This window comes from Sciurus carolinensis, chromosome 6, assembly GCF_902686445.1.
Source record: "Sciurus carolinensis chromosome 6, mSciCar1.2, whole genome shotgun sequence".
NCBI classification, from domain to species: Eukaryota; Metazoa; Chordata; class Mammalia; order Rodentia; family Sciuridae; genus Sciurus; species Sciurus carolinensis.
In genome coordinates this window covers 156,081,585-156,103,509 of record NC_062218.1, presented here as the reverse complement: position 1 = coordinate 156,103,509, position 21,925 = coordinate 156,081,585, and the positions used below count along the sequence as shown (strand labels likewise).

Below are 21,925 nucleotides of genomic sequence, written 5' to 3'. Positions count from 1 at the left end.
CAACAAAGGTCAACTTGGCATGTGCCGAAATGTACTTGGTCCAGAAAGGTCTTCCTGCCACCAGAGAACAAAGGGAGGTGGGGATAACTCAAGGTATGTTTCTTTAAATAACCCAGTAATAGACAGTACAACCTAGGTGACATTAGGGAAGACTGTGGGCCTCAGCACTCGGCCGAGGAGGAGCTGGGGAGGGCCCATGTACTCTGGGGCTAAAGTGCCAGGGGTTGTGCAGTTCCCCGCAGACACCTGATCTTACAGGACCCTTACCTTGCCTCTCAGTTCACTCCTGGGGTTTGGACAGGTGAGTGAGTTTCTCACAGAAAGTAAGGTTTTGGTTAGAAAAGATAAACACGTTGCAAAAGTTATTCCACTCTCTCTCTCCCATTCAATAAACGACAACTGCATTCTAATCCTGGTGAAAAAGATGGGTTCCAACAGCAATCTCTCCAGGTGTGACTTCTCTGACGGGTGGCATTCTTCTCTTTCCCACTTGGTTTCCACTGCACCTTTATAATGGTGGTATTTTTGCAAAAAGCTGAGGGTCTTATCTGATCTCAGCAAATGGTCCCTCGGGAGGGAGGGGCAGGGTGCGGAGGAGGAGGAAGTAAGTTGTTGGGAATTATAATAAGAATGTGGATCAAGTGCAGACTACTGAGCCTTGCCCATTCTTTATCTAAATGATCCTGTGAGGAGGGAGACCCCCTCCATTACCAATCACTAACAGCAAGTTTTTGTTATAGGAGCTCCTGATTTCTGGTGTGTGTTGTGTGGTATCCAACTAAACAACAGTTACATTTTGTAGCAATTCAAAACCAAAGTCCCCCGCATGCTTTTTCTAGCAAACGTCCCTTTCAGTATATTTATACGGAGAGCACCAAATAGACAGGAAGCAATCAGATAAATGCCACTCCAGTAGGAGATGACAAGAACGCTGTCCCACCTCCAGGCTAGACTGCTGTCCCTGGGCTGGATCCCTTTTGAATTTCAGATCTTGGCTGCAGGGTGCCTGGCTTGGCTTCTTGGATTCCTACTCCTGGCATTTAATAACTATTCCTCTCTCCAGTACCTTTTGTTTGAAAAATATTCATGTTTCGAAAACACACAGAAAGGGGAAAGAATATTTCATCACTGAATGTGAGCAAATACTATTGATATTTTGGTATGCATCTTCTAGTTTTTTCTCTATTCATACTATTTATTTTTTAGTTTTTTGGTAGTACTGGGGATGCATCCAGGAGTGCTCTACCACCATATCACATCCCTTGCTCCTTTTATTTTGAGACAGGGTCTTGCTAAGTTGTGGAGGCTGGCCTCCAACTTGCGATCCTCCTGCCTCAGTCTCCTATACTTTTAATTAAAAGTGAAATCATCTTCTACCTACTGCTTATCACCAGCTTGTTTCATGATGTCATTTTCCTGCACCATTCAATAATTCCATCAATCCATCAATTGAAAGACCAACCCTATGAAGTGGGTCTGTGAACTCCATTTGAAGAAACCGAGGCTTCTAGGAGCTCCCCAGCTGGCGGTTACCCGATCATGTGAGGACCCGGATTTGCATCCAGAGCTGGGTGAGGCTCTTAGCTACCTGAGTGGAGGAGGAAGGTGCCCGATGCTTGCTTACCCGGCACACGTACTGGCTCTGGGGCCCCGGGGAGAAGGTCTTGGAGCGGATGATGGTACTCCCCCGAAGAAATGGCCCTGGGGATGGGGTGCCCACACGCCGGTCCTTGGGCCGCACCACTGTGGGGGACGGGGCCACCGTGTCCGTGTTGGTCTCTTTGTCCACCTGAGGAAGAAGTCCCAGCCTTGAGAACACCGTTGTCAGCCACTCACCCACCTCTACTCAGCCACTCCCACCCCTGCCCCGTGGCCGTTGGCCCACAGCTGGGTCAATCAGCCCGTCCTGCCCGAGCCGTGCCCAGGCTGGGGCTGCAGATTCTCATTCTTCCACCTATGGCTGGTGGCCAGTGGGAGCCCCCAAACAAACTCACATGAATAGTGAGGGCACCTCGGGCCCCAGCATCCTGGGCCTAGCATCTCTACCATCCAGGTACCAACCACATTTGACGAAGACACCCCCTAGCTCTCACTGCCCTGGTCCAGAACCACTGACTTTTTTCTTGGAATTATGAAGGCCACCAGAAGTCTCCTTTTTAAAACAAAGCCATTGGGTTTTCTACACCCTGACATAGCAGTCCTAGGTCAAAGATAAGCAAACAGAAGCAATTAAGTACAGGAACTTCATTAGCCTAAAGAGTGCCTTGGGTCAGGCGCGGTGGTGCATGCCTGTGCACCAGAGGCTTGGGAGGCTGAGACAGGAGGATCTCGAGTTCAAAGCCAGCCTCAGCAACGGCGAGGTGCTGAGCAACTCAGTGAGATCCTGTCTCTAAATAAAATATAAAATAGGGCTGGAGATGTGGAGATGTGGTCGAGTGTCCTTGAGTTCAAGTTTGATCCCCAGTACACCACCCCCCCCAAGCCCCTGCCAAAAAAAGAGCACCTGGCTAAAAAAAGTACAAAGAGATGCCTCCTGGGTGTGGAGGAGCTGGAAGGAGGACTCAGGTTCTGCTCTAGTCCCCTGGTCAGGCCCCTGTGGAGCATGTCCCACCTGTAACTCCACCCTGGGGGTCCTGTTCAAAATCACTGGGTGCTTGGGCTGCGGGCTGGAGCTCTCTGTGGGAAGAGAATCCTGCTACAACACTCCAGTGCAGCCAGGAAGCAGGAGGCAAGGGAATGTGGCTGGACTCCCTCTTCCTGTTGCCCTTTGGACACACCCACATGAAGACATCCATTCTTTTGAAGCCTCCGAAACTATCTGCCAAGTTGGCATTACTGTGTCCCTCTCAAGATGAGGAAACAGGGAGGAAGTCACCGGGCTAAGACTACACAGCCAGGGAGCGACAGAGCCAGGATCCGCACTGAGATGTGACTTGCAAAGCTTGAGGGGTGTCCAAAGAAACAGGGAAGCCACAGAGGGCAGAAGAGAATAAAGGGGAGGTCAGCCCGGCCCGGTTTACTGTCACCAAAATGACCCGCAGATGGGGTCCTAAAGAATCTGCTCCCATTCTGGGAGGCTGAGACCTTGCCCCAACCTTTTCTGACAGCCGGGCTCAAGGGCTCTCTCTCCCAGACGGTTGTTCCTACCTTTAATGCCGGGTGCCCATCTGGGGAGGCTTTCTCAGAGAAGACATCCTCTTCTGCCTCCTCTTCCTCCCCCTCCTGATCCTCCTCCTCCTCAGCCACTGCCTCGTTCTCGAAGGTCTCCTCCTCGTACCTCCTGCAATGACGGGACGCTGCGGTCATGGCCCCAGAAGCCACTCCACTCACCTGCCATCAGGGCAGGGCTCCCCAGCCTTTTCATCACTGGGAACATTTGTTTTCAAAATCCCCAGTTTAGGGCTGGGGTGGAGCTCAGTCGTGAACGCCGGTTTCGCGACAGGTGGTCTGGGTGCAATGCCCGGCGCTGCAGCCAGGTGTAATTTATATGCAGAAAAATGTGTTTTCAGTGTACAGCTATCAAATTTTGATCAGTGTACTCACATGTGTAACCACCACCATGCTCAAGATCTAGAACATTCCATCGCCTTGAAAGTTTCCCTCGTAACCCTTTCACAATCTTCCCCACCCCTAGGCAACTTCTTGTCATTATAGATCAGATCGTTCTTGAGTTTTGTGTGAGCAGAATTTTTGCACGTCTCTGGCCTTTTCTGTCAATATGGTGTTTTGGAAGTTCACCAGTTCCTACAGGCATCAGTAGTTATTTTTGTCACTGCATAATATTCCCTTGGGTGGATATGTTGCACTTTGTTTAGTTTTTCATCAGCTGACCCACACTTGGATTCCTTCTATTTCTTAGCCATATGAATAAAGCTTTAAAGACCATTCACATATATGAATTATGGACAGATACAAGTTTCAATTTCTCTTGGATATTATATTAACTGGCTGGAGCTGCTGAAGTGAATTGCCACAGGCTGGGCGGCTTTGACAATAGAACTTTGTTTCTCGCGGTTCTGGAAGCTGGAGTCCAAGATCAAGGTGTCCACAGTTCTGGTTTGCAGATGGCCACCTTCTCGCTGTGTCCTCTCTGGGTCTTTCTTCTGTGCTCACACATCCCTGGTGTCTGTGTGTCCAAATTTCCTCTTATAAAGACACCAGCCAGACTGGATTAGGCCCTACCCTAACTTTAACAGCATCATGTTGCCAAAGGCTTCTTCAAAGGCCCTGTCTGCAAATACGGCCACATTCTGACATACTGGAGGTTAAGGTTTCAATGTGTAAATTTGGGGGACACGTACAGCCCAGGACAGATACATAATTAAGAGCAGAATGAAGTGGATCCTTTTACAAAACTGAAAGTAATCCTTCAAAGTAATTTTCTCATTTTATATTCCCACTAGCAATAGAATGAGCGTTCCAGTTCCTCATTAACACTTTGTATTTCCTTCCTTCCTCCTGGTGCTGGGGATCGAACCTAAGGTCTCTAGTGTAGTAGGCAAGAACTCTACCACTGAGCTACATGCCTTGCCCTTGCCGTCCTTGAATTTAGTCACTAAGCAAATACTTGTATCTTATTGTGGCTTTAACTTGCATTTTGTTGAGAAACTTTTCACGCATTTATTGACCACTTGTGTATTTCGCTTTGCCAAAACATCTTTAGAACTTTCAGTCCCTTAAAAAAGAGGGCTTTTCATCATTGGGTTTTACGAGATCACTATACATTCTGCATACGAATCCTTTGTCAAGTATGTGTAATGGAAATATTTTCTCTAGGCCGGTGGTTTGCCTTTTCATTTTTTAGATGAAAAGGTATCTTCCAAAGAGCAGAAGTTTCTAATTTGGATAAAGTCCAATTTATTCACTTTCCTTTTATAGTGCTTTTTAGGTCCAAAGAAATCTCTGTCTTCTCTGACACGGGGAAGAATTTCCTAGACTTTTCTTTTAGAAGTTTTACAGTCTGAGTTTTCATGTTTTCACTCTAGGACACACTCGTATTAATTTCTGAACGTGAGGTCAAAGAGGTATCCAGGTTAATTTCTTCTCCATGGGGCTTCCTGTTGAGCGCGACTGGCTGAGGAGACTCTGCTTTGGTGACATCCTCTGGAGCTATCCTCTGCCCTTGGACTCCTGGGTGGAAAAGATTTGCTGTAACAAATGGACTTCCAGTGTTACGCAGTCATTTATCTCGAGTCCCATCTTGACTTCTCAAAGACGTACAAGCCCGCCAGGCTTTGCTGCCACGCTGAGCCAGAGTTCCAGCTGGAAGCAGAGACTTGGTCCAAGAGCGGGCTGGCCCAGTGAGGCTGGGGTAAGCGTGACCTCTCCCTGAGGATTTTCCAACAGGGAGAAGGGATCCTGGATCTCCACTACCAACTCTGCAATCCGAACACCCCGGACCTCAGATGGGGATTCTGGCTATGGAGGAAGCTGTGCTCTCCTCCTCCTTGACCGCAGCAGCCTCTCCATCTTCTCAAGAGGGAGGACGCAAATCCGTGGGACGTACCTCTAGAAAGATTTCTCCAAGGGGCCCCGTTCAGCAGCCGAGGGTGGCGCTTTCAGTGCTACGACGCAGCCTTCATTCAACAGAGCTGGAAGAGATCAGTGCCATTTCACAGACTCAAAAAGTGGTGGGCAGAGGACCCTGGGTCTCGGGTGCCAACACGGGCGCTAAGTGGTGGCACTGAGTTCCCAGCTGGGTTTGTCCAACCCCATTCAGGGCTCAACCACAACGGCAGACTCTTCCATTTAACTGACTCTGATCAAAATATCCCAGGACGGGGGGAAAGCCCACTCAATCTCAACTGCAAAGAGAAAAATGATTAAAATAGACAACATCTTCTCACACAGTGCCATGGCAAAAAAATAATCTGATGATATCAAGTGCTGGTGAAGGTAAAGGAGAGAGCCAGACTGAGAGGACAGCATAAAGGACAGAAGGAAATTTACATTAGGAATGAGGGCTAGCGGTGTCTTTTAAAATAAAAAATATACATATTCTTCATATTCTTTTTTTTTTCCCCAGTACTGGGGACTGATCCCAAAGGTGCTTTACCACTGAGCTACATTCCCAGACCATTTTTCTTTTTTATTTTGAGATAGAGTCTCACTAAGTTACTGAGGCTGGCCTAGAACTTGTGGTCCTCCTGCCTCAGCCTCCAGAGACACTGAGATTACAAGTGTGTGCGACTGCACCCAGCAAAAGCGTACATAATGTCGGCAGGGCAGGGTGGTGCATGCCTGCAATCCCAGAGGCTCCAGAGGCGGAGGCAGGAGGGTCGCAAGTTCAAGGTCTGCCACAGCAACTTAGTGAGGGCCTAAGCAACTTGGTGAATCCCTGTCTCAAAGTAAAAAATAAAAAAAGGGCTGGGGATGTGGCTCAGTGGGTAAGCACCCCTGGGTTCAATTCCTTGTACCAAAAACAAACAAACAAAAATAGGGATATATAATGTTAAGTATAGTAGTTCAATTAAATCAAACATCTGAAAGGGAGCAGGTTCAGAGAACTCCCTCCCACTCACTGCTGTGGGAACAATCATTTGAGAACCACTTTACCACGGGGACTATTGAAATGTAAAACATGCACGCTCTGGGGCCCAGAAACGCCACTTCATATCTGCCCTACACAGGAACACGCAAGTTCCCGAGTGGGTAAACAGGATGCTTTCTCACTCTAGCATGGTTGTGATTACATTCTATGCTTTCTAAAAATCATAGTTTTGTTTTGCTTATGGCTTTTTAAAAAATTATGATCATATGCACTAAACAAACCCAAGCAAGGCCAGGTGTGGTGTGGCACCCGCCTGACATGCCAAGGACTTGGGAGGCTGAGGCAGGAGGATAGCAAGCTTGAGGCCAGCCTCAGTAACGCAGCAAAAATAAAAAGGGGTTATAGCTCCTTGGCAGAAGGCCCCTGGGTTCACTCCCAAGTCCTGTAAAACAAAACAAAACAAAAAAAAACAACAACAATAAAAGAAACCTAAACAAATAAAAAGAGGGACTGATAATGACGTGCTGGGCCTCCAGGCTGAACTGAAGAGTGTAAATTAGAAGGCAGAGCTGGCTTTTGGCAGAACTCCACCGGTGACTCCAGAGCTAGGCAGACACCCTGGGACCAGAAGAAGCCTCCAGCTTTGGGGGAGAAGGCTGCAGATGGCAGACCCGCTAGGCAGCTCGGGATCCCCCGGCCTCTTTGTAAGTAAGAGGCTGGGAAGTTTGAATGGCAGGGGGTGGGGAGACAGGGGGCCACAAAGGGAGAAGCACAGAAGGCGGTTGCTAGGAGACGGCTTGAAAAGTCTCAGCACAAGCTTGGAATTCAGGGGAAGCCACTGATCTCCTGCCAGGGTTTTGGGAGACAGGTCCTGGGCCTATTTCTGGCATCAGATCTTCCCCTGTGTGAACTACAGTGCAGGGTGACAGAGTCGTGCCAGAGAGAGGGAGAGGCAGAGAGGTTGAGAGCATGTGGAGGACCCTAAAATAAACAAAAGAGCCCACAAAAATTCCAGGAACCTTGCTGTACTCTTTCTCACAGGGAGAAACAGTGAAAGAGGACTAATAAAGAGGTCAGCGAGCTACAGCCTGTGGGACAAATCCAGCCTGCTGATTTTTTTTCTGGATAGTCCAAGATAGGAATGGTTTTTATGTTTTTAAATGGCCGAAAAAAATCAATAGGAGAGGGATAATTCATGGCAGGTGCAACTGATATGAAATGCAAATTTCAGGGTCCATAAATGACATGTCGGCAGAGCACAAACAGGGTTGCTGGTCTTCAGACTGTCCAAGGGCTCTCATGCGACGGAAGCGGTCTTGAGGCACTGCGGCAGGATCCATATGGCCCACAAAGCAGACAATATTTGCCATCTGGTCTTTTCCAGAAAAACATTTGGTGATCGCTGGAGTCAAAGATTCTAAGGGAAGGCTCCTTCTGAGACCAAAGATATGAAGTGGGGCTTGACAGGAAACTAATATGGGTCAACTTATAGCTTCCTCTGGGTCGGGGTCTGTGCATAATTTTATGGACTCTGCAAAATCCCCATGATATAATGGCTGTTTTTGAAATCTATGCTTCACAGATGAGGAAGCGGGGGCTTAGAGTGTTGGTCCTAACCAGGCGCGAGGTACACACCTGTAATTCTAATCACTCAGGAGGTTGAGGGAGGATCACAAGTGCAAGGCCAGCCTCAGCAACTTAGCAAGATCCTATCTCACAATAAAAAATAAAAAGGGGGCTGGGGAGATAGCTCAGTTGGTAGAGTGCTTGCCTTGCAAGCACAAGGTCCTGGGTTCAATCCCCAGCACCGCAAAAAAAAAAAAAAAAAAAAAAAGGGCTGGGGATGTAGCTCAGTGGGTTTAATTTCCAGTACCAAAGAAACAAACAAAACCAAAGACACATACAAACAAAAAAACAACAATAAAAAGAGAGTGGTGGTCCTCAGCCCAGGCTGCACCCGAGAATCACCCAGGGAGCCCAGACCACACCCCAGACCCAGCATGCCACAGGAAGTTGGCTGAGCTAACCTCTGAATCCTTATCTGTAGAATTCCAAGCACAAGAGCTGAAGACCAAACTCTGCTTCCTCCCAGGTACAAGACCCATAGGTGGTGGGCAATCCCTGTGGAAGCCAAGCTTCCTTTCCTGCTAGTACTTCTCTTTTCCCTAATAATAATTTCCATCCCCTACGGAGTGTCTACTATGCGCTGAGCTTTGTCTTCATGGTGGCTTCTCTTCCATCTTTTCCAGTAACCCCGGTCTTAGGTATTTTCCCCGTTTTCAGGTGAGTCTCAGTCAAGGTTAGAGCTGAGGGCAGAGATGGGGAGGAGGCCAGGTGTGGCTCCCAGGTGCTGGTGCTGCTCTGCTTCTTCATCTGGGTACTGGTTACACAGGTGGTTTGGTTTCTGAAGATTGGCTGAGCTCTATTCACGTACACCAACTTTCTGTATGTGTGTTAAGGTGAATGGATGATGAAAATGTGGCACATATACAGGAAGGAGGACCTCGGGGCCACAAATCTTGTCATCTGCGAAGCGTGGGCGGGCCTGGAGGGCATTATGTTTAGTGGAAAAAGGCAGGTGCACAATCTCGCTCAAGCGTCTCTTCTAAAAGAGCTGATTCTGCACAAGAAGAGAGTGCAGGGGGTGGGGGTGCGCTGGGGTTGTGGCTCAGCGCCGTGGTTACCAGAGCCTGGAGAGGGAGGCAGAGGAGAGGTGAGTCCCACTTAGGCCGGAGGAGCAGTTTAGGCCTGTGCCGTGCCTGTGGGAAGAGCTAGGAGAGAGGACTCCGAGTACGTCAGCACCAAGGAACTTGAGTGCGTGAGGGGATGGAGATTCTAATTAGCCGGACATCATCACCACACAAAGCGAGTCTGTATCAAAACAACACCGTGCCCGCCCATTTGTACAATTATTATGTGCCAATTTAAAAAATTATTAGAAAGTGCTAAGGTGACACCAAAAATGAAGAGGGCAGGATTCCAACCCTGGTCAAGGTCAAGTGTGTGATCAGACCTTTCTGTCTGTAAGAAGGAATCACAGAGCATCAGATCAGAGAGAGAATGCTGACCCCTCTTCACTTCCGGTTCCCACATTCTGTGTGTCAAGGAGACAAGTCCCCGTGGCAGAAGCACGTCTCTGGTGTTCCTGAGGCACTGGCTCCCGGTCCTTTTTAACGTGGAGTGAGAAGATGTCAGGCCCAGCAAGCGGTGCCTCCAGCAAGACTTCAACAGCATTGCTTCAATCTCATCATGCTGCATTTTCCACAGCTACCTTCAGAGGTGGACGTGGCTTCTGGCCTATCCCCAACCTGGCCCCTCTTTTTTCCTTAGTGACAGAAATTTGATTTTTGTACTTGTAACCAACAGTCCTAAGTTTCCAGTCTCCCTTACAGTTGGAGAGGACGAGTGGCCAAGACTGGACAAAAAGAAGCAACCAGAAGTTGTTTGACTCTCCTATCTGCTTCTAGTTAAAAGGTGCACCTGTGCAGCTTTTATATTTTTAAAATGAACTTGGGTTGAGCTAGTTAAGTCTACAGCCACACTGAAATCGCAGGCAGGGCTGGGGATACAGGGTAGTGGTAGAGCACTTACCTAGCATGTGCAAGGCCCTCCATCCAAGCCCCAGTTCCACAAAAAAATAAAAATAAATCATATGCAGCTTAATTTTTTTTGTGGGGCTGGAGATAAGCCAGGGCCTTGCACAGGCCAGGGAACTGCTCTACCCCTGAACTAAACCTTCATTTCCCAGAGGCACATTCTCTGGTCTTTCCTCGTTCCTGACTGACGTCTGCCCAACGGCAGGGAGTCCTGGGCAGTCAAGGAGCCTCGATGATGAAGCTCTCACAGTAAAGAGCAAAGCCTAGAGGAGGAGCCCGGGTTCCCAGGAACATGACGGCGCCGACAGAATTGGATTACTTTCTTATATTCTCTTCAAGTAAAAAACAAAGAAACTTCTTGTTTACATTATTTTTGCTCCCTGTTCCTAAATGCAATCCTTACGGAAGAATTTTCAATTGATGGCATATGATACAAATTTTTCATTTATAGCAATAAAAATTTTAGTTAAAAATCATTTACCTGCCTAGTATGTGTGAGGCACTGGTTTTGATCCTCAGCACCACATAAAACTAAGCAATAAAATAAAGGCATTCTGTTCATATACAACTATAGTTTTTTTTTTTTTTAACTTTAGCCGAAATAAATGTCAGTGTAAGACAATGAATAACATCAGGTGTGACCTTGCACAGTGATCCATGGAACACAAAATGCCAAATTGGGAAGGAATTATTTTTGAGGGTGGTAGTGGCCTTGGGTCTGAACCCAGAGCTATGCATGCTAGGTAAGTGCTCTACCATTGAGCCACATGCCTGGCCCTTCTCTTAAATTTCATTCTGAGACAGGGACTCACTAAGTTGCCCAGGCTGGCCTTGAACTTGTGATCCTCCTGCCTCAGCCTCTAGAGTAGCTGGGATTCCAGGTGAACACCACCACACCCAGAGAGACAGGGATATTAGGAACCCCTGTACCAGGTATGGTGTCTTGTCACCTGTAGAGATTCCATGAAGGGGAAATTCTCAGTGCTCCCATGAGAACCCATCTGTTGGTTGCCCTGGTGTTTGGGGAGCTCACCCCTCCCTGGACCTAGGTCCAAGCCAAGTCAGCCCTGAAGACACTCACCAGCTGTCTTCCAGTGCCTGTGAGCTGCTCCTTCCCTCCTGCCTCTTCTCTAGCTCCACCGCTGTCTGTTCCAGCAGGGCAGACACAGCGTCCTGCAAAGACCAAGGCCGCCGGGTCAGTGGATGGACCATGGATGCTGCCCGACCTGCCAGGAGTCTGGGCATCTGAGAACCCTGACCCTCCTGGTGAACCGAGGGTGGAAATCGAAGTCCAGGGTGGCCGGGTGTCTTGCCAATGTCACTTGCATATTGGAACTACAGTCCCTGGTTCCTTTCCCTCCAGAATAACCGCTGTGTGTGTGTGGACCTGCTCTGTAGAGTTTGGAAGATTAAGTGAGAGAATTATAGGTCTGGCGGTAAGGAGAACATAGAGGTGTCAGGGAGACCAACACGTGGACCACTGGTAACCCAACAACAGGGTGAGGACTAGAAGGGAAGTAAGGACCACAGGTTTGGGAACAGAAACAGCAGCAGGTATGAGAGACGGCATTCAGGGAGGGCTTCCTGGAGGAAGACCATCTCTACTGATGGGTGTCTGCAGTGAAGAAGGCTGTGTGACGTGAGAGAGTGATCTAACCTCTCTGAGACTCAGTCTCCCCTAAGGGTCACCACGAAGATTGATGGATACTATTTATATACAGTACCCAGAAGAGCACCTCATACGTAATTGGTACTCAGCAAATGGGAACTGAGAGCAAAGCAAAAAACTAGGAGGTGCAGTTTTCTAGGCACATGGTGAGTTTGTAACCACCCTTGGTAGCGTGGGTCAGAGTCTGGATAATTCCTGACATTATCTTTTAGGGAAGGAAAGAAAGAATAAAAATCAACTGAAGGCCTGATATAATGCAAGTAGACGGCTTCTGCACAGCAACCTACTTAGTCATATCGTGAGCACGGTAGGCAGGCAATGGGAGGACGTGGCTTGCCCAGGTCAAGTGCTAGAAAGGGGAGGAGCTTGTTTCAGGACCTCGGCCAGCTCCCCATCTCCTTGGAGTGAGGGCCGCCAGGGTGTGCCACCCAGCTTTGCTGCTCATTGATGTGTATTTGAATGTAATTTTGGTTAATCTTTCTGAGCCATGGGACACCCGGGCAGGACTCAGAGGAGCTGTGATGCCGCCCTGGCTAGGCACTAAAACAGAGACTTTTTTTTTTTTATAAAAAACCCAAAGAGGCAAATGTAAAATTTTTAAGCAACTCAAAATAATAGTGGAACAGTCACCCCCTCTCCCGCCCCACACCCAGCCCTCTTTACGTGGGTTTCTTGAAACCTTCCAAGGCTCACGTCAGATAGGAACGGCGGCTCAGAGAGCTGCGTGCCTGAGCCCCGTGGCCCAGCTGGGGACACGGGTCTTCTGACAGTCTCTCCCGTGACTCCCGCTGCCTCTTCTCTAGTTTCTGGGATGGACCTTGCGCAGCAGGGTCTCAGGAGGGGTTTACTTTCTACCTTCCATCCTTCCTTTTCCACTTTATTTTTTTTTCCTGGTGCTGGAAACAGAAGCCAGGGCTTAGCACATGCAAGGCAAGTGCTCCACCACTGAGCTACACACCTCAGTCCTCCATCTTTAAAAAGTCGTGAATCGAGGTGTTTATCATGCAAGTAATATTAGATAATGCAAATCCAGAAGGAGGGAGCAGACAGGTAGAGCGGAGCAAGCTCCCGGCTGGGAGCTCCTCGCCTCTTGGCGACGGCCCCGCCGTCCCCGTCCTCTTTCCCACTCCATTTCCAGCAATGCCAGTCTGCCCGTCTCTGGTCCGGGGAGAGGCTCCCCCGCCACCCTGCAGCTACCGCCCATGGAGAGGTCAGGGCGCCCGGGGTTGATCCAGCTCACCGTGCATTCAGGCCCTGGGCTGGGGCCCGCGGCTCCGGCTGGCTTGGGCCCACTGCTCTGTTGCTTCAAGTATTTGTAGCTCAAGAGGTTGTACCAGCGCGTCGACCTTTCCCCGGAGCGGCAGACCTCAGCCAGGCTGATCTGGGCGCCTCCCTGTTGGGGTGGAAGGAAGGAGAATATAAACGGGGAGTGACCAGCTGTCCTCAGAATTTGGCTCTTGGGAACAATATGGAGAACACCCCTCAACCAGGTGAGATGAAGGCTAAGAATGGACGAGGCATTATTTCCAGTAACTCATTATTCACTGGCAAGGCTCATTTGCCAAATCTTTTCTTTTTCTTTTCAGAAGGGGTCTCACAATGCTACCCAGACGGCCCTCAAATTCCTGGGTTCCAGCAATCCTCTTGCCTCGGCCTCCCTAGAAGCTGGGGCCACAGGCGTGCATCACCATCTCTACACCTTTTTTTTTTTTTTTTTTTTTTGGTGCTGAGGACTGAACCCAGCACCTTGGTAACACTCCACCACTGAGCCCGAGCCTTCATTCAACACATACTTTCCTGGGCATCGATCCTCTTTTCTTTTTATTGTGTTAAAAATAGGGTTTATTATCCTTATCATTTTAAGGGTATGATTCCTGGGTATTAAGCATATTCACATTATTGAGAAACAGAGCTTCAGAATTGTTCAATCTTGCAAATCTGAAACCCTACACTTTAGTGCAGTGTCCCCTTCTTTTCCCTTGCCCTCTGTAAACTCATGCTTCTATTTCTACGAGTTTTACTACTTTAGATGCTTCATGTAAGTGGAATCAAGTATGGCTTTTAGTGACTGGCTTATTTCACTTAACAATATTCTCAAGGTCCATCCACATTGTAGATTGTATCAGAAGCTCATTCATTTTCATGGCTGAGTAATAGTCCTTTGCAAGTACAAACTACAACGTCCACCCACTCAATCATCTGTGTTACCTCCAACCTTCTCTACTATTGTGAAAAGTGAAGTTGTGCACATGAGTGTGCACGCATCACTTTCAGACCCGTCTTTCATTCTTTTGGATGGATACACGGAAGTGAGGCTGCTGGGTCCCCCATAACTCTATTTTGAATATCCTGAGAAAGCTCCGTAGTGTTTCCCGCAGCAGCTGCACTGTGTTGAAATGGCACTAGCACTGCACAGCAGTTCCACTGTCGCCACGTGGACACCCCCACTGGGTATCTTCTGTGTGGTATTCTGGTAGGCACCATCCTGATGGGCGTGAGGTGCTCTCTCACTGTGGTGGTGACCTGCATTTCTCTGATGATATGCTAAACATCTGCTGTGCATATTGGCCATCCATATGGCATCCATGGAAAAATGTCTATGCAAGTTCTTTGCCAGTTTTTAAATTGGGTTATTTGATGTTTGGGGTTGGGTAGCTCTCCTATGTTAATCCTTCTGAGCATTAGGGTGTGTGGTCGTTTCTAAAGATAACGATGTCCCCAGACAGTCTCACCTTTTGGGAGCTCGCTGTCTCTAAGGAACAGGACACTGAACCAGTAATTACAGGTCAGGAAGAACCACCTATCACTTCTCCCCTACAAAACACGCAATCATCAAAGAAGTTGACAATACACGTTGTCAGGGAGGCTGTGGGAAAATGGGCACCCTCTCACTTAGCTGGTAGGAATGGAAAAGGGTTGAAACCCTATGAAAGGAATTTGGCAGTATCTAGCAAAAGTATGGATATGTTTTACCCTTTGACCCGACACTTCTCCCTGTAGGTGTCTGTGCTACAAATACCCCTGCACAGCAGGATAAATGGTAAATTGACCTGGGAAAGGAACCCTCATTGACTCCTTTTGTAATAGCAGAAGATTTTAAACAAGTTGAAAGTCCAGTAGAGGGGACTGTCTGAATAAAGTACAACCTAGCTATAAAATGGAAGATTAGGTGGTGGTTAAAAAATGGCGATCTCTTCGTACCAATGCAGAGATCTCCAGGATATACCCTGAAGGGGAAAAAGAGCATGGAGCACAACAGGACACAGGGTATACTATTTTTGGTACAAAAAAATAATGGAGAGAGGGATATAACATACATCTCTTTTATCTATGCATTTTCTTCTTCTTCTTCTTCTTCTTCCTCTTTTTTTTTTTTTTTGGTGCTGGGGACCAGCACCCAGGACCGTGTGCATGCTAGGCACGGCTCTACCACTGAGCTACAAGCCCCAGTCCTTTTTATTTTGAGGCGGGGTCTTGCTAAGTTGCCCAGGCTGGCCTTCTCTCAGTCTCTCGAGTCAAGGGGCATTTGAGGCGTGCACCACTGCACCTAGCTGCCTTTTACATGAACCTTCATTGTACCACGTTTGGGGCTCAGGGGAGTGAGCCATGCTCCCATGATCATACGTGAAACAAGAACTAACTGGAGGCAAAGAGGAAACCAGTCAAAATGGTCACCTGTGTAAGGTAGATGGTAGAATGGGGTTGGGGGGGGAGAGTGGGATTTCTTGCTAGTAAGCCTTTCCATACAGTTTTCCTTTGAATCATATAAATGCACTCTTGATGAAGAAATGAACTGCACCCAATGGACAAACCGATATAATGTCATACAGAAAGGCTTCACTTTAAGTGGCTTAATATTTCTCCTGTACCTCCTTGGTGGGAGGAACCACAGACTAACTTCCCTCATTCCTCAGGGGTTGATGGCTTCTGCCACTCCTCTTTTGAAAAGCCCAGGTTAGAGCTGGGTTTTAGCTCACCTACTTTCCCCTTCTCTTTACTCCACCAAAGGCTGGTAAAAATACCAACAGCCAGTTTGCAAAGAGGGCCTGTAGCCAGGCAATGACCGGGGATGGCATTTAGGATGAGGAAGGGGCTCTTCAGTTCACCTGTCTGCTTTCTTCCCTTCTGGGATGATATCTAATCCAAAAATCCAAAATCTGAAATGTTCCCAAACCCCAACACTTTTTGAGCACCAGTAGGACACCACAAGTGGAAAGTATTCTTTGTTTCACACACAAAGTTATTATGAATATTCTATAAAATTGCCTTCGGGTTATGTGTGTAAGGTGTACATGAAACATAAATGAATTCTGTCTTTAAACGTGCATCCCATCCTCAAGATACGCTTATGCAAATATTCCAAAGTCACATTCCCGCTCTCAAACAGCTTGGATAGGACGGAGCCAGGGGCAGCACAGACTGCGCTAAGTCTGGGTGCATAAAGGTAATTTCTGGGAGAACAGTGCCAAGCAGGGAGCGGAAGCCAACACCAGGCTGACACTTTGCTTACCCGGCACTTGCTTCGTCATCTGGAAAACAGAACGGGCTCCTGCCTGTAGGCTAGTGGGGGGTGGGGGTGACAGTCAGTTAGGTAACAAATGCTTAGAACATGTTAGGCACTAGAATAAAAGTAAATATACACAAATATATATATATGACTCATTTATTCATTCAACAAACATTCCCTGAGCCCTGCGTAGACTCTGCAACCAGAGAGTCATGTAGGTATGGTCCTTCCACAGGGGGCTCGTTGGACACCCGGACAAACACATGGGCTGTTATAGTGTGGACCAGACAGGCTGTGATTGAGGAGCAGGGGAGCACAGCTGTGAGGACTGATGCCTCCATCAGATCAGTGGTCATTCCAACAACATGTGCTGTTTGTTTGAGGGTGGTGCATAGGTGTGACCTCGTTTACCTCTGTAAACTGCATGCACACTTTTGCGGCAGTACTAGGGATTGGATCTAGGGCCTTGCACATGCCAGGCAAGTGCTCTACCACTGAGCTACATCCCCAGTCCTTCTCTAAAATTTTGAGACAGGGTCTCACTAAGTTGTCCAGGCTGTCCCTGAACTTGCGATCCCCCTGTCTCAGCTTCCCAAGGAGCTGGTATTACAGGCGTGCACCACTGCACAAGCAAAGGGATGAACTTTAAGGACATTTGTGTCTTTTCATTTACCCATTCATTCATTCGTTCATTCATTCATCTATTCAATATACACACATTTGCTGAGTAGCCTCCAAGGGCCAGGTGCCATTCTGGATATTGTGGATATAGCAGGATTTAAGGCAGATGAAAATCCCCGCCCTCATGTGCTGACTTTTGCCCCTAGGGGGATCAGATAAACAAATCAATATGTAAACTCCATCCTGTGTTTCACCAAATTATGATACCATCAATTATAAAGTACACCATTATTTTATGCACTGCAAAGAAAAAGAGTTGCCAATTAAATTATCACCTGCCACCAGAAATGACAAAAAAATGAAAATAGTGCATACCCCAAAATCTATGAAATAGAGCAAAATGTGAGGCAGTAATGCAAAAGAGAGAGAGCGAGCAAAATAACCCAGGGAAAGGGGATCGGAGGGGAGAGCGGAATGGAATTTTTCAGCGTGGCAAGAAGACCACTTTGAGAAGATGAAGTGAAACCCAGATGAGGAGGGAGGGAGCGAGTCTGGGCCAGGAGCTTCTAGAAGCAGACAGGGCCCAGCAAGTGCCGGGGCCGCAAGGAGGAGCACAGGCAGGCTGCAGGGAGAGTTGCAGGCATGGAATGGAGGGAGAAGAGACCGAATCCTGTGGAATCCTGGAGAGCCCGAGAACACTCAGGGGCTGGTCAGTGCAGACAGGTCTTGACAGAGGCCCGCGTGCGCTGGGTTACATTTAAAGAAAAAAGAAGGGAAAAAAGGACGAAAGTGGGGAGACCCGGGGGACTCTCGGGGGAGCCATGACAGTGGCGTAGGTTGGGAACGTGGTGAGAAGTGGTCGGACTCTAGGGATCTTTAGGAGGTGGGATTCACAGGTGGGGTGAGGCAAGAAGGGGCCGGATGACTCACTGTGTCTGACCTGAGCAGTGCACGAGGGGGTTGATGTCACCCAGGTGGTGACACTGGGGAGTGCTCTTGTGGCCACGCTGGCTTGAGACACTTCTGAGGCGTGCAAGAGAAGATGCGGACAGGTGTTGCAAACCTGAGGACTGAGATGAGCGGACACCCAGCCACACACTTGGCGTCGTGTCTGAAGACAGGAGGAGTTCACCGAGGAAGGGACCAGCACAGGGGACATGCGAGACTGAGCACCAGGGCCCTGTCAGGAACTGAGGGAGAGTCGGCAGAGAAGCCGAGAGAGAAGCCAGGGATGCGGGAAGAACACGGTGGAAGTGAGGCGTCAGGGAAGCCAGTCAAGGCAGGAGCGTGAGGAAGGTGGGGCCGGCAGCGTGCCCTGCCCAGCCAGCAGGCCGCAGGGAGGAGGACGGGGAAGTGGCTGCTGGGTGGAGAAACTGGGAGGTCACTGGTGACCCAAGGAGCAGAGCAATGAGGCCAGAAACCCACTGAGACTGGGTTCCAGAAGGAATGCCTTCTCTTTCACCCTCTGCCACAAGAAATGAGGTAGCACTTGGAAGTGGAAATGGGTTGGAAGGTTTTGCCTGTTGGTTGTGAGCAGAAGAGAAGAGCAGCTGCTGGTGTGTGGAGAGGCGGACTTCAGTAGAGGAGGGGAAGCTGGAGGCAGGAGAGAGCCGGAGAACGAGGGAGGTGACATCCTCAAGGGGACAGCCCCCGGCAGAAGCAGCCACGTGTGGGTGGGGCTGGGCACTACTCTCTGGCTCCTCTACTCTGCACGGGTGGGAATGTGGGTTGGGGGCCGCAGCCTCCAGCTGGGCAGCATCAGGGCGTGCGAGGTCAGCCACCTCAAAGGGCACTGCGCAGCCAGGTCCTGCGCACGTTCTGTTCAGCTGCACACGGTGGGGAGGTCGCTTTGGCAGAGCTGGGGTTTTGTCAAGTGCAGGAGGGCGAGGGGAGCCGTTGGGATGGTTCCCTGCTGCCTCCGCAGGACCTGAGCTGCCAGGCACAGGGCTCAGCAGCTGAACAGCAGGGAGCTAGGACCCCGTGATGCTGTGCTAGACCATCGGTGGAACTGCCTCCTGCCTTGCTGGGGAAGGCAGCCACATGTCCCCCCAAACCCAAGGCCTATCTGGGGACAGGAGAGCCCTTACAATAACCCCGAGAGGCAGGGAGCTGAATTCATATTCAAATCCATGTTGTGTCTCCATGTGCAGGATGACCTGGGCAGGTGACTTAGCCTTTCTGGGCCTTGATCCCATGTCTGCAAAATGGAGATCACAGGTTCCTCATTCCCAGGACTGTGTGGAGAACTGTACGAGACTCTGCACACGAAGTTCTTGGCTCAACAGTGGACACGTAGACAGTGGTGCTGCCTGGCCCGCTAAATGCTTAAAAGGGTCTGGGGATTCCTCAGGCCCAGCAGTGCAGGGGGACTCCGCGTGGGGGCAGGCAAGCCCTTTCTCCCTCCCCTCTCACTTCCTCTCCTCCTCCAGCCACCAAAACACGACAGCCTGACACTCCACGTCCGAGCTGCCTGCGGGAAAGGGGGTTTCCCATTGGCCACAGGCAGAGACAAGCCACGGTGAGATGAGCGCTTTGGCTGCTGCCATGGCAACCAGCGATGGCCAGACTTCAATTAGGAAGGAGGAATAAAAGGCATCCACTTAGGAGAAGAAAATAGGGCTGAGTCTCTTCTCATGTAGGAATGCCCAGGCTGAGGAAAGGCTTCCCTGCAGGAGCTGGGTCTGGAGAAGCCGTCTGTTCTTTCATTCCACATCCGCTATGCTTGCCAAACCCTTCAAGCCACCATCCCCACCTGTAGCCTCTGGGGAGCCCTGTGCTGGCAGAGACAACACAGCGGGACTGAGGTGTGTGGGCTTCAAAGGAGGACATTCAAATACGGCTCCTGCAGCTTTCCAGTTGTGTGACCTCAGGGCAGGTCTTTCGCTTCATTGCGCCTCAATTTCCCCACAGTGCCTATCTTATTAGATTGGAGTGAGGATCAATAGAGAGAATGCACGTCCAGGACTTAGCTGAATGCCTACCACACACACATCCTTCTATGCACGTCTGCAATTGCATTATTGTTAGCATGAGTATCACCATAAATGGCAGTGGCCCTGTTATGAACCCCAGCTGAGCAGGAAAGATGTGGGAAGTTAGTGGGTGCACACACACCATACAAGCTTGCTACACAAAGCGTGACCCAGGGCCTAGGAGCGTTGTCAACCCCAGGAGCATCTCAGGCCCCACTTCAGTTACCGTATCTGAATGTGTATTTTAAGCAGAGCACCAGGTAATTCATGCACATGTGCATCAAAATTGGAGAAGTATTGCTTTAGTGCTTCATTGAATCCTGGAGAAGAGCCTGCTAGGTAAACAGCACAAGCCAGATTTTACAGATAAAGAAACAGACCAAGACATGGAGATTCTTAGGTGACGGTGGGAAGTGCAGGCCTGATGAGCAGGCTGAGGACTGACATTCTCAGCATGGGGCTCCACAGTGCCACCACAGAAAGGGTGTCCCAGCAGAGGCAGATCCAGAGAGGGCTGGACAGCTAAGATGCTTCCTGCTCCAGGCCAAGGCCCGGGATTCATGCCAGATGACCGGCCTGGCCAGGAGGCAGTGAAGAGAGAAGCAAATAGTCTGTATGGTTCCTCTGCCCGGCCCCTCACTTGCTTCTGTCACTTGAACCACATGTTCCCAACATGTCCCTGCCAGTTGGTTTGTGTGTTAGCAGTCAGAGCTGGCTCCTCATCTAAGGAGTTCCCTCACTGATCTCCAGCACCCAGCATGGGGCGGGTGGGCACTTATTGGACTCTTGGTTAAGATCTGAGTGCTTCAGAAAGGGGACCAGCAATGGCCTCATTTAACGAGAACAGACCATGTAGCAGGCACTTAGGTGTGTTTTATGCATAGTGAGTCCTCATGTAACCCTTACAAAGGGCGTGAAGGAGGAATTATTTGCATTGTATTAGCAAGAAAAATGAAAATCAGAGATGCTTTAAGTAACTTGCCTTATGTCACCCAGCTATGCAGCAAGTGGTAAGATGGGATTTGAACTGATCTGTTTGACTATGTGTTTCCTGTCTGTGAGGCTGGGAAGGAAAGTTGAGGCCCAGGACTAGTGTTATTCAGGTCCTCTCAGGTCCAGAGGAGCTCCCCAGCTTCCCCACAGAAGCACCTCTGCCTGGAATCACCACAGCCTGCGTCTCCTTCCAGCCTTCTCAAAGCTCAGGGTGGACAGTCCCCAGAAGGACTGAAGGCCAGATGGACCTATGGACAGACAGGTAGACGCAGCCCTTACCAGGCACTCTTCCACGTGGGTCCTGTCGGTGGTGCAGACATCGACTCGTAAGGTCTTCTGGTGAAGGGCTTGGTAGGATGCGGACACCCAGAACACCTCATTGAACAAGAGGGAGTCCGAGGCGTCCAGGGGCCGGGTCCTGAACAGGCAGGTGGTGCTTTCGGAGCAAGGGAGGATAGCCACACGGATGTTCCTAGAGGGACACAGAACCACCAGGGAGCTCGGGTCAGCTAGGGACTGGGGCTGGTGTGCTGGGTTCACAGCTGCTAAAATCTGTAAAGAAACCTCAGTGGAGAGGGCGCGCGGCAAGCTGGAGGCGTTACGCAGGGATTTGTGAGGATGCAGAGAAGGGCCCTGAGGACAGTACATTTTTCCTCCTGCCCGGAATCCTCCAATCCTTAGGATCTCTGAGCATCTGGAACCTGGGGTCAGCCACTTGTGAAGGATGTGTGCGGAAGGATTAGCAAGGGCTGCCTATGAACACTGCGCAGGGGGACAGTCAAGTCCCCTCATACACAGAGGGTAAAGTGCCACGAGCCCTTCAGAGGAGAACTTGAGGATTAGCCAAACCACAGACGTGTGATCCTCGACCCAGACCCCCACCCTGTAGACACTGTCCCACAGACCCCCCTGCACAGGTACCAGCGAGGTGGGGAGAAGGTTATTCATCCTGCCACTGTTTGTACAGGCAAAGCCTGGACGTGACCCAAGGGTCTCATTTTGCCTTCCTTCTGCTCTGTCAGCTTTCCCACCCTCCATCCTTCTTTCCACACGTCCTACCCCTGATGGGGCTGGAAG

The 21,925-nt window shown here is 49.6% G+C and overlaps 1 protein-coding gene across 1 annotated transcript in view; it reads right to left on the bottom strand.

The window, feature by feature from the left end:
* Positions 1–21,925, bottom strand: part of Wwc1 (WW and C2 domain containing 1) — a 156,935-nt gene that overhangs the window by 12,197 nt on the left and 122,813 nt on the right. The window contains exons 15-19 of the mRNA XM_047555790.1: positions 21,128–21,320; positions 12,996–13,148; positions 11,168–11,259; positions 3,148–3,280; positions 1,625–1,789 (exon numbers count right to left, since the gene is read on the bottom strand). Coding sequence (XP_047411746.1) covers positions 1,625–1,789; positions 3,148–3,280; positions 11,168–11,259; positions 12,996–13,148; positions 21,128–21,320 — 736 coding nt within the window. The remainder of the gene's footprint in view (positions 1–1,624; positions 1,790–3,147; positions 3,281–11,167; positions 11,260–12,995; positions 13,149–21,127; positions 21,321–21,925) is intronic.